We start from the raw sequence: 16268 nt of genomic DNA on the forward strand, positions 1-16268 counted from the left end.
TTTGCCAGCAATGAGGGTTGCATTTTGGAGCAGCTGCCCAGAAAGGGGTAAGGTTACGGTGAAAAAGAGGAAGTATTTTTAAACTAACTGAACAGTGCAACAGGAGAAGACTATTTTCATGGTTGCCACTTCCTCTTACCAGTGTTGTGGTGTTTCAGAATAACACCACTAAATGCCCCAAACAAAATAAACTCCAGGGTCTTTGTATCAAAAATACATTAAAAAAGTAATAGGACTGTGGGGGGGAGTAAGGATGTTTTCAGGTTTGTATATATTACAAATGTTGTCCTGGAGAATATCATGGAAATGTTAAAACCATTTAAACTTTCCATATGCAGTGTATATACCGGTGTTCATCTGATTACAAATATAAATCTTAAAAAATAACCATTTCTTTTAAAGCTCCCCAAAGGAGCACCTCCAAAAAGAAAAATTCCCTGGATCCCTGATATATGCAAAAAATGCAGCATTAAAACTGAGAGTTTAATCAAAGTCAGAAAAATTAAAGTATAGGTCCCTAAAATAACCTTCATTCTGCCCCTTTGGATAACCAAAGTCATTTATTGATTTGTCACATAATATGCAATAATATAAAATACATGTCCATATATTACAGAAAAAACCCTTTCCTTTATTTTTGCCAGAACTATATTGTTTCCTGGATTAGTGTGATCATTTAATAGAAGGGACTACTGTAGTTAATGCACATGATGATAGAGCAGAATTAGAATTTCCTGGCTCTTTTGTGATTATAATCAACTGCAACATTACATTAATGTATATTTTCCCCTTCATTAAAACTTTTCTTTAAAAAGGTACCCAAAATGGAATACATAAAAAACAAAATACAACTAACACATCATAAAAGGTTCTATAGATTAAACAATGGCTCAGTTCTAATGCACAAAAGCTACACATTGTCTATAACCTTCAAGTTTGCTTGAAGACAGTATTGCCAGCCCCAAGGGTTCAAATATGAGTCTGGTCTCCAAAATCATTAAATCTGTTTTAAAAATTCCAAGACTTTTTTTAAAAATAGTACTTTTGGGTTCATTTTATTTGCCTTCTGGTTTCTGAGCCTTTAAGGTGCACTCAGTTCACATTTTGAGACTATTCTTTGCAACCAGGAGAGCTAGAAATTTACTTTTCCCCCTAAGACTCCAGCAGCAGGGGATTTAAGAAAAGCAGCAAATACTGCTGTAAAGGTGCCCCATTCAAGTGCAACCAGGCCTTCTCTTGCCAAGGGCAACATATGGCAGCAGATGGCTGCTGGCTAATCCTTTTTTATGTTCACTTACTCCTCTGAAAACATAAGAGCAGGAATCAAATTCAGGTCTTCCTCCCACCCCAAGATAGACACATAAGTACACTATATTATATACAGTCTTAAGGATAAATATGGTATGGTATTATTCATAGTAGCCCTTTAGCAGTAGCCATTAGTACCACAGAAGCAACAAAGCCTTTTCTCAAGTGATACCTACTGAAGCCAGGACCAAATCTGTTTAGCTTATCAAGCTGGTTGGGAATTTTCTGATTAAATGCTTTTCTTTGGAAAATGTCAATTCATCAAAACCAAAACTGTTTGCAGGAAAGGGTCAGTTTTGAAAAATCTTCTGATTTGAATTTTTTTTTAAATAAAGTTTCAGAATTACCAGACTGCCCCATTTGACGTTTTCAAAATGAAAAGCTTCATGTTCTGATTCAAACTGAGCTTTTGTTTAAAAAGTGTAGTTAATTCAAAATAATAAAAAGATTAAACAAAAAAAAAGTTAAAATATAAATCAAACGTTTTAAGATGACTAGAATGAAACTTTTCAATTAACCCAATCAGAAAAAAGTTTTCAGATTATTGGGTCATGAAAAAATTCAAGAGACACTTTTTCATCCCAATTTGGGACAGGAAAAAGTTTTAAACTCTCAAACCCTCAGGAGACAGGAAGCTGTATTAGCTTGTAAAATCAGGAAATATTGGGCATATATTTAGACTGATAAAGCCCCCTGCTGCCAAAAACCCAACTACTGCTCCTTTATTTACAACTTACTGTGATTCTTATAATGGACTCATTCAGGGTACATATATACATCTACACTGTTGTTCTTTGAAATTTTTAAAGCTAATTGGTGAAACAAAGTACAAATCTTTACAAACATGTGAAGTTGAAAAGGTTAAAGAGACTTGTAAGTGGGCTGCAGCCGGTTTGAGTAAAAATTACACCCAAACTATTTACAAAGTGTATAAAACTCATGGATAAAATATAAAAATCCTTTTATCATTTTGTAAAGTTGAACAAAACTGCCTGTGGCTGTTAGAGTGATCACTTAATCAAATTCTCTTAAATGTAATCTTTAAAATATCCAAATCTATGGGAGTGGATAGTTCAGGGGACTAGTAATAATAGAGAGAGTAAATAACCCCTATATTTAGTTTTCTTAACACTTTCTTTTATAAAATATGCTTGCAACTTTTCGTTGTTGTTGAGAAAATGTAACACCTTCACTTTTTTTTGCAGAAGTCCTCTGAAAGTCCTGGGGCTAAAGACATGACCTTCATTTAGCTCAGGAAATTTTGTTCATGTTTGGTTGAGACACAAAGTGTTTAAAATTGCCATTTCTCTTCTGTTATTTGTGTTCTGCAAGAAAACACTGTCAGACTGGTAAAATAATCATTGAATGTGAATGTTCTAAAAAGTCAGGCCCATGCTCCTGCTAAAGCAGCAGCAGCAACATGCACTGAACTGAGAATGTCTGGAACAGATGTAGCTGCAACTGAGCCAGGCACAACTTCTTCTGACTATACCTGCCCAGAACATGGCTCCAGCTTCTGAGACACTACATAAGGGAGGAGTTCTCTCGACTCCCAAGGGGTGGGGATGGGGAGATGGGCCAAGCTCCCCCTAATTTCATCACTTGACCTAGTCCACGGCCCCAGCAGCCCATCTCCCTTCAGTAGGAGAGTAGCTTTCCCTTGCTGCCAGTTAATGCAATTAGTTATACAGCTCAAGTGGTATGGGTTCAGGCTGATGATGAATGACTGGGGGAGGCTACAGTCGTACATAAAAGTATCTTTTTTAACACCTTGTTTTCTCTTAAGAAACATCTTAGGAAATTGCATGCAATCCCCCCTTCAATCTTTAAAGAACATGAAGGTTGCAATGTTGAGCACTGGAAAACTCAGAAAAGCCAGATTTACACATGATCATACAACCTTAATTCATCCCCCTTGTATTATGTGTTATGAAACCATCTCTGATTACATGAGCATGTTGTTTTTTTCCACACGACCACTGCCTCTTGCAGTACATAGAATGGATGGGCAAAAGGACAGAATTAGGGTTGCACAGACAAGCATAAATCTGGCATTTTTTAACTTTTGAGTGCTTTATTTTGAAATCCAAATAGCTTTCTTTTACTGTATTTTTTTAATGTAATAGCTATATGGACCCTTTAACTTAGCTATATGGATCTTTAACTTATTAGTATGAACGGAACGAAAGTCACCAGACACTGGAAATTATTACTCTCTGCTGGCTATTAAGCAATGTACATAAAATGATTGATTTCAGTTAAGTTCTCTCTGGGCAAATGTCCACATCACATCACTATTGATGGCACCCTTGTCAGCATTCTAAGCAGAGAGGCCAAAGACTAAATGGGCATGAAGACTGAGCTAATGTCTCATCCCCAGAGTTGGTCCCTCCATGTCAGCTTTCACAGTGGTCCTATTGAAAATTCCAGGGGAAAAGGGTGGGCATAAGCCCCCCCACAGCTAAAGACCCTCCCCCAGCTTTTGGGGAGGATCCACTGAGCCTGGGAACTCAACTGATTACAGGGGACAAAAAAAAAAGAAAACAAGGGTGGGTGTGAAGGTCAAAGGGTCAAAATGAGAGAACCTAAAGGGGACACTGAGCAGAAAACCCTGGACAACACCCACTGCTCCTCAAAGGTGTCAAGGGAGCCAGCGGACACTGCCCAGAGGACCTCCGCCCGGATGCGTGAACGGAGGGCGGACCGGAAATAGGCCCCACAGTGACAAAGAACCCCCTCAGCTAACATCCTCTCCCTGGTGTTATAGATGGCCACTTTGGCCATCACCAGGAGGAGGTCCCACGACTTTGTGGGGCCATGAATAGGCTGGGTGTAAATGAGACGATGGGGCGAAAAGTGCAGCAAAAATGTAATAAAAGATCTAGGAGGAGCCGGAGTAGGGGCTGTAACCTACTGAACTCCAGATAAACATGTGCCAAGGTTTCCCTCATGCCACAGAAGGGACGGGTGAACCGCGCCAAGTACACACCCGTGCTCATGGTTCCATGAAGGAGCTGCCAACCGATATCCCTGTCAGGCTGTGGGACTAAGATTGAATACAGGCTGGCCCACTGGGGTTGCCCACCCTCAATGGGTGCCATTAGGTCCCGCCGTTTGATATCAGGGTGGGACATGAGGATGAAGAAATGAGAGTATGGCGCATAAGTGTGTATAGGTGCGCCCTTGGCACAGATTGAAAGCATACCAGCTGCAAATCTTGCAGACAGCTCAGGGTATGTGGGTGGGGTGGCCAAGGGAACTTCACAGTGGTGCTGGCATGGCACGGTTGAGCACTTTGCACTACCATTGCCTGTACCATTTTTGTTGCATGGCTCAGAAAACCAGGATTGAAACACACTGAAACTGGCACTTCACACGAGCTCATAAATCCATACCTGCTTTATTTCTGAAGTTAAGATAAATATGCTGCCTGTGCTCAGTTTATTTTAAAATATTCATAACTAAAATGTAAAACTCAATTTCTTCAAATACAGAAAAGGAGATATTTCTGATTCAGAAGCATGTATTCTTATCTATGATTTGGAGAGCACAAAATGGTAGTGGTGGAGAACCAAAATGAAGCCGCAGGGGCAAATGAAGCCACTGGTTGCTTTCATTTCTAGCATGCTCGTGTGACTTGAGGGATACTTAATGTCCCGCATGGTTTGCCTGGCAAGGCTAATAGTTTCTGCATTAAAAACATGAGTGAGATGCTGCAATCTGCTCTGTTCTATGCAGAAAAGATGCAGCCTTCCACCTCCTTGTAAACTGGCATAAATTTACTCAATTTAGAGGAAAATTCAAGCTACTGGAACTGAACATTGGTAAAAAAATACTTGGAGCAGAGCTTGTGCTTCCATAAGGAAAAATCTGATTCCCTCCTCAAACAGAAGACCTTGAAAGAACATCCAGTATGCTATTACATGTCAGAGATAAAATGTCTCAACCACCCTTTGTTCATTCTTTCATATTCTACCATCCAAGCAAACAAAAAATCTGCATAATAGGCTAGTTTATTCTCTTTAAGATTGGAAGTGTTTTTTACTGCTTGGGCCAAGGGCCAGGCACAGTGACTTAAGGTGGAGGAGTTGTAGTTCAGACTCTGATACTGTCTCAGGCTGTTTGCCCTCGGACATGTCATGTCTCTGTGCCTCAATCTTCCTATCTGTAAAGTGGGCATCATAATACTTTCTCCACTTCACATGGATTTTGTGGCTTAATGTTGGTTAAGTGCTTTCAGCACATGAGATTAAATGTACTATAGAAGTTATATTCTTGATTTGAGATTAAATGCTAGGTACAGCAAACTCAGGACAGTGGCTACTTTACTAATCCATGAGGATCTGCAAAATGGAAGACTGGAAAGTAGTGAAAAACACTACGCTCTATTAACATGTTTGTGGATCTTCTGGGGTTAGTACCTGGCCACTCATTCCAAATAATACCACATCTTTAGTGTTTTAACAAAAGAGACATCTACAACCCACAGCTGTTTCTTGTTGCTGCTGGGGGTAGGGTGCGGAAAACGGACAGGACTGGTTCATATTGTAAGGTTTACTGTTAACGGACACTGAGCCAGTTTACAAGTCTGAAAACAACACTGTTTCAGTGGAAGGATTATTTTTCCATTCCCATTTCAAGCACACTACGTAGCAGATGTGCTTTTAGAACAAGCAAAGAGGTCAAAACAAAACCAGCAACTTATGGATGCTTGTTATCAGAGGTAGACACTGAACTTCAAGTCCATTTAGGCTTTCCACTTCCCAAAGGCAAGCAAAAAAAATTGCAACAAATCATCTATAAAACGCAGTCAAAAAGGACTTCGTTTAATTAGTGATACGTAAAGACTTTTGCATAGAAAAAGATTAACAAAGTAATGCACAAAAAAGCAACTAGGTATAGTATTTTTAAAACAAATATTTTAAAGTATATTTTGCATAATGTTTAACATTCTCCATGTTTATTGCTTTCTCCACACAGCAGAGAAATCAAGTGCATAATACATGCTGTGTTTTATTTTCTCATAAAATCTCTAGTTCTTGAGTCAATGTACTAAAATATTGGGTTATTTTAAGTCACTGTAATAAAAAAAAGAAAGCAGAACTTTGAATGCAGCACTAGTTGTCTGGGTACTGACAAAATAATTTACTGATATGCCCTTTAGTACATTCGTTTTGGTTTGGAATCAAACCCACATTTACAATGTTGGCACGTAAAAAGCCAATTTAAAATAGTACTCCCTCAGTAACTTCATTCAGACCCAGAGAAATCGTTACCTCCAGAAGCTGATAGTGAAGAGAGGACAGATCTTGCACAGAATCAGGAGGCTGCTAAAAATAAATGTCCAAATGCAACTAAATAAGTTAATCTGAACTCTTTACAACATTGAGTCTCTTGTATGGGCATGGATCAACTGTCTTGAGGTGTGCACGCTTTTAGTAGGCAACTACTTCTGTGTGCACTATAAATTCATTGCTTGTACAGAGACAAGCAAGCACCATAGTCTAAGCCATTTAAAAAACAAAACCAAACCAAAGTGCCTCAAGGCTCACAGACAGTGCTAAAATGTTCATCAATCCAAGCGCTGATAAGATAATTGCTTTTACCAGTGCTATGCTAGATGTCACCATTTGGCAAGTCTGTACAAAGAAAGTCAGCTAGGTAAGATAAAAACTAGGCCTGTCAAGCTGAACATTCTTTCTCAGCAATCCTTTTGGCTAAATAAGCCTGTTGGTGTAGAGCTCATTCTTTCCTGGAAATGTATCAAAATGTCTGTAGCTTAATGCAGGATTCTCTCCCCTTCTGCTCCCCCCAATCTTTTTTTTTTCCCCCTCATACTTGCGCAGTATGATTTGCTTCAGAAGAACGCATATGCATGTCAGGCACTTATGAAACTCAAACTTTTTGTCCATCTCAGGAGAAATTTAGAGGTGCTAGCCCCCATCTGTCTGCCAAATAATGGTGCATGGCTGGAGGATTATTGGGTCTAGAGTCTACCTATTTCCCAATAAACTTCTAAATGGTCACTGGGGTACGATGTTTCTGAAAGCCACTGTTGCTCAATGTGCCTTAAGCAAAACAAAGAAAAATATACCCAATACTGCCATATGTCCTCTTTGAAGTCTGACCCTAGAATAGCTTTACTGTTCCTTGATTGGCTTGCAGGCATCTATAAGGCTATTTGTGTGGATACAGACCTTCAATCTGACTGAACAGGAAGGACACTGAGTTACCACTGCATGAAGTCCAAAGACAGCTTGTGTGTTTGTGTGTGAGGCTTAAAAAGCTCCAACTTCAGTCCCCCAAGGTCGGTAGGGTTTACTATTTCCACCACTACTAGTTTGCTGAGGACTGGAAGCTGCTGATACACATAATGGTGGGCTGATTGCTGTTGCAGCTGCCACTGCTGCCGCTGCACTAGGTGGAAGCATGGGGAATGCTCCAGCAAAAGACAGAGGGAAACTCTGAGCAGCTGCAGCAGCAGCGTGTACAGTGGCAGAGAGCGAGAGAAGAGAGGTAGAAAGAGGTGGGACACAGGGAGCAACACTGCCAGCAGAGGGCACTCTGAGTGCGGAGTCAGCATGGGCAAAGGTGGCTGTGAGAAGAGCAGAGCCATGAGGAGGTACTTCCGACGCTGTTGAAAGTCTACAAGGAGTGGTGTCAGAGGAATGAAGTCCATTCTGCTGCAGTAAAGCGGCAGGGAGATGGTGAAATGCTGCTGTCCAGTGGTGAGGATGCAACGGATGATGGTGATGAGCCATGGATGAGGTCATTGCAGCAGCTTCCCTTTGAGACGCACAAGAGCTGAGATGAGACACAAGTCTAACTCTTAGCGGATCAGATGTGTCCAGACCTTCCACTGAGCTCAGATATCTTGCAACTTCAGTTAAACATTCTCGGAATCCAATGCTCATGAAATCCATGGCCAGTGTGTGAGCATCAAAATAACCTGAAAGGAAAGGTAAAAGATGCATGAGTATCAGATGATTTCCTAGCCTATCTTAGCTAGGAGTCAGCTAGCATGATCCTGGCTAAATATCTGTATCTCCTATTTATGGTTTGAGATTTGGTGGGAGGAAAGTTTGCTTTGTAAATTGTGTGTGAGATTATCTCTGGTAATGTAATATGCTACAGTTGTTCTTGCAACCAAATATTACAGTGGAGAAAAATTAAGACCATCAGTTTTTGAGGTTCTTCAAAAAGCTTTATGATGCCTCTCATCTTGTATTGTGGGAAACTGAAATTCCACAGCAAGCTTTTCCATGGTAACACTGACCTAGAGTCTGTGTGTGTGTCTCACGCACATATGCACAAAGGAATGGGTTGAAGATTAAAGGGCTTGTATATAATATCCTGCCTTTTCTCCCCTACATTGGCATTTATAAAATAGTTCTTAAAATCTACCACTTGACAGTTTGGAGACAGTCTTTACAAACTCTGCTAAGTAAAATCATAAAGGCTTCATGACATGTGTTATTTAACAGCAAAGTAAAAACATCTTGTCATTGCTTCTGCATGAAAAGGTTTGCAGTAAAAAATGCTTTACATAAAATGTTGTAATCACTTAAAGACATACTACGTAGGCACCATGGTCATCTGACCTCTGAGGCACTTCAGCAAATGATAGCTGAATCTATAGCACATTGGACAGAAAGAGAGAATTAAACAAGTATCTAATTAGGTGACCAGAACATGGTAGACACTTTCTAAACACAGAGGAAATGACATTCTCCTTCCCAAAGAGTTCATCATCAAACTCAATTTATAGCCTACAACATTTTGTTTACTGAGAAAAACTATTGCCCTTCAGCCGTCAGTGGGAAATAATGCCCTATGGCAGTAATACCCATTCAGTATTATACCAGCATGGTCTCCTATTGTCAATCGCTTTCAGTTCAAAACAGGGTAGTTTTTCGCTATATATATCAGTTCGAGTCAGAGTATTTAAGGTAGCCCTCAGGGCCTTTTATTGTCCCATGAAGGGTATGACTTCACTGCTGAGTAAACTTGGGCTTTTATTCTGATGTTGCCTCAGACCCCTTTCTTGTCCACACAACACCTCGCCTCCTAGTTTAGTGATGCTTTCAACCTGGGCTAGTTGGCTTGTCTGTGGCTGTAGGCTAAAACCCATGTGAAGCTTTCACTTAGTCTGGTAACCCATCCACTGAGCAGCAAATACACAGGCTAAATCACTCAAGTACTGATAGTCCTCCAATGCCTTCCTATAATTCCCCATGTGCCAAGAAGACTAGACAAGTTCTCCCACAATTCACAAGGTAAGACTCAGAGCAACACAGGGCTTACTGAAAGAAACACAGACAACCATAGGCTGTGCCCCCAGAAGTCCTAGCAACACACATGGGGGTGGGTAGCAACAGTGAAGATACAGTAACTCAAGTGGGGCTTTGTAGTGTGGCTGCTCGGGAGTTCAGACCTGGGTGCATATCACCTGGGTTAACTATGCAGTGAAGACATACCCAAAATTACATTAAGGTTGAGCTGAGTTATAAATTGTTGGAAATTGCCATTTCCGGTTTCTTACTTTCCAGCCCCAACATCATCTCAGTGTCAGCTAATAAGGAATAACTGAACACCCTGCTGTGCATTACTGCCTGCATAAAAGTACGAGTCTAAATATGTATTATCTTTCTATCATCTGATACCCAGAGATGCATGTAATAAGATTAGATGTTGGTCTAGTGAATGAGACAGTCTAATCTTGAATTTAAAAGAGAGTCTTTCAGAACAAAGAAAATATATAAACAATAATGAACGTTCCTCTGGATCCACTTCCTTTGGTATAACTGCTGTATAATGAGTTTTAACATTTTTTTTGTGTGCTGCACAATTGTTGCCACAAACCTCCTGTTTATGTTTGGATGTTTGTGTATTTGTTTTGTCTCCCTGTACAGATTTCAGTGCTCTTTGGAAACCCCAAACAAATCTCTGACTGGGCTGCCTGTGAATGAAGCCTTTACTCCCACAGTGTTATGAAAGCAAACACAAGCCCAGGGTCAAGTGCTTCTTTTGTCCCAGCAGTTCTTTCCCACGAGTTCAATCCTGACATTAGCATTGATTTCCACTTCTTTAATCTGGAATCGCCTATCATGGCTCGTCAAAGGACTGTTTGCTAAGATTTCCCCAAATATTAGAAAAAAAAAAAAAAGTCAGCTCCTTACCTTTACCTCCTGTTGCTTGGAGCATTTTCAAATGATCCACTGTCATTTGCAGTATTTCTGCTTTTTCTAATTTTGCAGATCCCTTTGAGATAAAAGGTTCAAATAAATAGAGGCTTACAAGTACTGTAAGCTTTAATTTGGTATACTTTCCTTTGAGTTCAGTCTTATGGTTTCAATTTTCCCTACCATTAGAACATTCTCAGCTTAATGCTTTCACTGAGCATCTGCATCCCAGACTTTATTTAAAGACAAATACCATATCACGTCTAGTAATGTGTATGTGTCTAACACATTAATAAAGAAATAGTGATACCACAAAAAAAATTACAGTTTAGGGAGTTCACAGTCTATTTATGCAACAGAAGGGATCATTATTAAAGATGCATAAATAATAGAATTGCTTGACAAGGGGATTGGCCTAATGTATCTGTGGACTAAAGTCAGTGCAGACATGTCACATATTACACTGTTATGCAATGGATTAAGTAGGTGGCTCTTCAGAGGTTTGTTCCCACAAAGACACAGAAATATAACAAACGACAAGCAATGTGCAATTATTGATGGGAGCCTATCACAGCATTGTCTTCCGCTTTTACCAGTAGGTGTCACTGTGTACACCTAGAAAAGAGAATCCAGGAATTAGACTTTTTTTTAAGATGACCCAACAATTTTTTGATCAGTCATTTGGATGATAAAAATTCTATTCTCATCCTTTATTGAAATATGGTCATTTCTGCATATACACATACATTGTCCAAAATCTTCTGGATTAGGAAGAGGCCTTGCTTATAGGAAAAGGAAAGACCATCACTGTTAACAGAGAGCACAATTTGCTGTGCCCATGGGACTTGGCTATGCTGGTTCATAGGCTTGTAAATATTGGGAAAATATAAAATTTAAGTTTTATAATACTGAGATAATTAATTTTGTTTGTAGATAAATTTATGAATATTTTTGTGGCTATTAGCATTTCCTTACACATTTGGAGGATGCCTAAAGAACTACACTCTCCTTTAAATATTATGGGTCAGATCCTCAACTGGCATAAATCAGTAGAGCTACAACAGAGCTATGTTGATTTATGCCACTTGAGAAACTGGCTCCATGAGCCAATTCTTCTCTCCGTTATATCCATACAACCTCACTGACTTCAGTAGGTATAAAAAATCCACTGATTTCACTGAGGTCATATGGTAGAAATGAAATCAAAAGTTTATTTCTCTGCAACTAAGTTTTATGACCTACAAAACTCTACAACTGAATCTCTAACGAACAGAGACTTTGATTTTGTTGTTGTTAAATTAAGACTACTGACCCTTTACAAGTACAGCAATTGCAGTGATCTGAACGTCAAGAAGAATACTAAAAACTGATGTTTTGTGGTTAATATATCATGGAAAAACTTTAAGAACCCACTATATGCTACTTTTTCCACTTATTTTTTTCTTACTAAGTTAATATGCTCAACATCTCAGTATACCAAACTTTGGTGAATTTGTGACTATTGTTTGTTAGAATGGAAATATAAATTTCTGTACATTTCTCAATCTTAATCTTTTTAGAATACAAGCTGTCTCAATGAGAGTGACTAATAGTTTAAAACTGTATGTTGCTGGGTAATTTCCAAGACTTTGTAGGACTTGTTTTATAATGTATGTGGTTTTCAAGATGTAAACAATAAAATGGAACACACAATTGCCTGTAGCCTGTTTTGCCTAGCTGAAAATGCCTTGGTCATGCCATGTTGCCAGAGTCTATGAAATGGCAATGTTCTGACTATGAGCTATTAAAGGCACATTGCAGGTAGCACAAGTGCACAATAGCTTAAGTGTTAGCTTTTGTTTAGTTCAGAAATAGTATAAGGCCCAATCCTGGGAGTAGCTAAGCACTCTCAACTCCCACCAAAATCAATGGGAGTTGAGTGCAGTCAGCACCTTGCAGGAGTTGGCTCATTGTTTGTGTTTGTTTGTTTTAAATGTATTTAAATTACTAAGAGCTTTGTTTTTAAATTTTAGTTGTTCCCCTCTTGTTGGAACACACTAATTTAAATTAGCAACTAGTTTTGCCATATTTTGAGTTTGGGTTTTATTCTAATATGCCCTAGCATTTCATTGTTAGCTGGGAAGTTCGATACAGATAAAAACCTAAGGACCTGACCCATAGCCTACTGAAGTCAAGGTGAATCAATGGGAAAGTCTTCAATGGAAAGAAAGCCTTTGAAAATCCCTTTGATTTCATTAGGAGCAGGACCATATTCCTACAATCCAATATGCAGCTACTAACTAGACATTTAAACACTGAGTAACCTAGGCAATCTGTTTACTTTTTAGGAACCAGTACTGATTACATTATTCTGGATTTGTGAATTTTGTTTACAAGATAGCTATTTTAAGAGGTGGGGAAGTGGGATTTTGTTAGAGATTTAGACAGATGGGTAACCGGCCCACAATTTTTTGTAAGTATATGGAATAAAGCACATTTTTTTAACAAAACCACTACTGGAATTCATCGAAAGAACAGAGACAACATGAAAACTGTGACCCTTAAGGGAAAAACAAGCTAAAGAATGGAAATGTTTTTCAGCTTTACGGTGGATTATGTTTTTAATAGTTTTGCCACAACAAAGCATTTTGTTGAAATGCCTGCTCTGTGCCAAATCAGGACACATACAATATTATTTTAATGAGCTTTATAAGAAAACCAACACTGCCAGATGACACAGGTATAAAATAAGAAAAGCTTACTTGTTTTTCAAAAGCAGTTGGCACAAGCCGCCTCAACTCAGATAAACTGTTATTTATACGATCACGGCGCCTTTTCTCTATAATCTATCCCCCAAAAACAAAACAAAAATGAGTTTATAAAACCATGAAGGACAAAAATCAGAGGACACATGCAAATATTACATGGGAAATTAAAAAAAAAATCCATACCCCTCTTCTTTTTTTTCTGGCCATAATCTGAGATGCTGTTGTTGGGGAATTTGATCGAATCACAGAACCACTACTTTGCCTGTGAAATAGTAAAGGTAAGTCAGGTGTTGCATAACATAACACTATTGCCTTGTAAATACCTAGTGTCACCACAATAAATATTCACAGCTATTTCTGTGTTGTTCTACATGTTTGGAAGAGGTGCTTTGTACAACATGGTTAAGTCTTTCCTTCTTACCAAGATTTCACTTTCTCCCTACCCTAGCATAGCGTTTGAAGTGGCTGGCAGATAACTTTGTTAGGAGTATCCCTCCCAAAGACACATCATGGTACCAGCTCAGTTGTTTTGGCTTCCACCACGACAAATTCATGTATATAATATTCAGTCTAAAAAAATTCAATAAAGAAAACATGATAAATTCACACACTTTGGATTACACTTGTTATGAAAGGTGTTTTAATATACCAGCCATAACCACAGACTGTCTCTCTGTCTAGGTTCTCACACGGGTGTCTATCACAACAGTATCTAATGGCCACTCACATAAGTAGAAATATGTCCTAATTCCATTCCCTTGTCCAGCTCCAGAAAAAAAAAGTTTAAAACGTTTGTTTTTAAATCTACCACCACCACCAAGTGTTATACATTTCATTCGGTCAGGAGTGAACAGAAATCATTATGGTCTTTCAAAGATACATAGAGAGAGAGATTTTTCACATATCTGCAGACACAAATGGACACTGAGACCTGCTTCTCAAAACTGGCAGTATCTTCCAACTTTCAAATCCAGCCCTGTCTCTGCAAACTCTGGGAAACTTCATCCTCATTTTACGCAGGGAGCGAGAGAGTGCTTGTAGTGTTTGCTCCATGACTGGAATATCACTTTCTAAAAGTAGTTTCTGATAGGTACTGAGGTATTTGAGACTACTTATACTGATCACTTTTCAGGATATATCTGTTATATTTTCAATCAAATCCTTACAAGTAATCATTAATTAATTAAAACAGCGCATTTTTCTTTTTTTTAAGTTCCAAAATCTTGGAAATAATTTTGAATCTCATAGGTGATATACAACTTTAGATAAATCATGGAAAAAATTGTGGGAATGCAAATTAGATTAAAGTATAACTTGACCTGCCTGGGCACTAAAATTCCTAGTAGAACTTGATTAGTCTTTTTAAAAACAGAGATATTAATTCATGTTTGAATGTTGGTAGCACATGATTTCATGACTCCACCTGTACTGATCATTCGGCTATTTTATATATATATATATATATATATAATATATATATATATATATATATATATATATATATATATATAAAATCGTGAAAGAAATCCTTAAAACAGAATACCATGGTCTAAATCAGAGGGTGACTGTCATTCCCCAAAACACACAACAGCAAGACCAAACACACTGAATTGATTTAATTTCTATAATTCAATATTAGCACTTTTATCATTTCATTTTCAGATTGTGGACTGTTCAAGTGTTTATAATTAGATCAGTAGTGAAAAGAAGCTACTACACTTTGTCAGCTTGAAGCCTACCTTGGCCTCCGCTCCGCCCCCTTCTACCCACCTATGGGGGGTGGTGACAGTTTGGGCTCAGGTAAGCAAACTACTCCGAACCACATGGGATCGCAGGAGGATTCTTAATTCTTCCATCAGCTACAACCCCAACCCCAGTCTTTCCACAACTCCCCACTGACCAGAGGCTGGCTCCAGGGGCCGGGATGCTCCACACCAGAACAGTTCCCCCATTGAGGAAAAAAAAAAGCCCGGACAAGCCCAGAGAAACGGGACGCTGGAACTGCCAGCTCACAAGCCCCCATGTGTGTGACCCCGCCTGCCCGGGCATTAGCCGACATCCATCTCCCCCCTCCCCCAGCACAGAGCGCCTGGGTGCCAGCCCCTCGCTCGGGGGGCTGAGAGCCATTGAACCAAATGACAAACTCCGCGTGTGAGGGGAACCATTCCAAACCTGGGGGTGCAGCAGCCCCCCTGGCCCCCGCCCCTAGGTTCTTACCCCGAGTAGTTATTCTCGCTCCCCACGTCTATGGTCTCGTCCATGTCGCTGTCGGAGGTAGTTTCCTCGCACGGCCGCTTCATGGCGGCAGCACAGCCCCTGCCACGGACGGGGAGCGCGCACCGAACCGACGCGTGACCCGCACCGCGGCGAAGCCCCTCCAGAACCAGCAGCCCGCAGCGCTTCTAAGGCGCTTTCCCACGCCGCCGCTCAGCCTCAAGCGCCCGAACCCCGCCCACCGCCTGCCGAAGCCGCGCCCCGTAGGGAGGAGGGCGCCTCCCATTGGAGGAAAAGGTGATTGAGTGACAGCCTCGCCCCGCCCCGTTCGGGCTTGGCCCTGGCTGGAGCCCCGGGGGCGGTCCGGCGGTGGCGGCGGAGCGTGGGAAAGCTCGGCTTGCCGCGAGCGCGGGGCAGGGGGTGCCGGTCCGGGCAGCCTGGCCGGGGCTACGCTGTGCAGGGACACGTGCCTAACCTGAGGCGGGCCGCTCCGTGCAGCCAGTAACTGAGAGTGTCTCGCTTTGTCCAGGTGCGCGGCCGCCAACCCCGTTCTCCAGTGCAACTGAGCGCTACCCTCTCCCCTGGCCAGAGCCAAAGCCAGAGCCCTCCGACCCCGCTCGCTCGGTCACGGGCACGACTTACGCAATAGAAAGAGGATTTGATCCCCCCCACCGCCCAGCGGTGTTTCCATTCCGATGCATGATCCGTTTCACCCTGTGGCACGTGATGCTGGATTAGTTCACCCCTCTTTTCGCCCAAAATCACAAATGAATGTTTTCCCTTTTGCAGGTAGTTTGAAGGGAAGGTTTAAAAATGC

At 40.5% G+C, this 16268-nt stretch overlaps 1 protein-coding gene across 1 annotated transcript; it reads right to left on the reverse strand.

The window, feature by feature from the left end:
* Positions 1–522: 522 nt before the first annotated feature.
* HEY2 (hes related family bHLH transcription factor with YRPW motif 2) lies at positions 523–15619 on the reverse strand. Its single transcript, XM_050949835.1, has 5 exons — positions 15455–15619; positions 13421–13499; positions 13232–13315; positions 10488–10569; positions 523–8257 (listed from the first exon to the last, which is right to left on the reverse strand). The coding sequence occupies exons 1-5, from the start codon at positions 15535–15537 to the stop codon at positions 7587–7589; spliced, it is 999 nt and encodes a 332-aa protein (XP_050805792.1). The 5' UTR covers positions 15538–15619; the 3' UTR covers positions 523–7586.
* Positions 15620–16268: the final 649 nt, after the last annotated feature.

Source organism: Gopherus flavomarginatus, chromosome 4 (genome assembly GCF_025201925.1).
Source record: "Gopherus flavomarginatus isolate rGopFla2 chromosome 4, rGopFla2.mat.asm, whole genome shotgun sequence".
In the NCBI taxonomy this organism is placed as follows: domain Eukaryota; kingdom Metazoa; phylum Chordata; order Testudines; family Testudinidae; genus Gopherus; species Gopherus flavomarginatus.

Bases quoted from the DNA above. Each gene is read 5' to 3' on its own strand.
- HEY2 (XM_050949835.1), bottom strand. From the start codon at position 15,537: ATGAAGCGGCCGTGCGAGGAAACTACCTCCGACAGCGACATGGACGAG. The intron at 10,570-13,231 runs GTAAGCTTTTCT...TTTATCTCAAAG, and splicing joins CAACTGCTTTTGAAAAACAA to GGATCTGCAAAATTAGAAAA. The intron at 8,258-10,487 runs GTAAGGAGCTGA...CTTTCCTTTCAG, and splicing joins CCAAGCAACAGGAGGTAAAG to GTTATTTTGATGCTCACACA.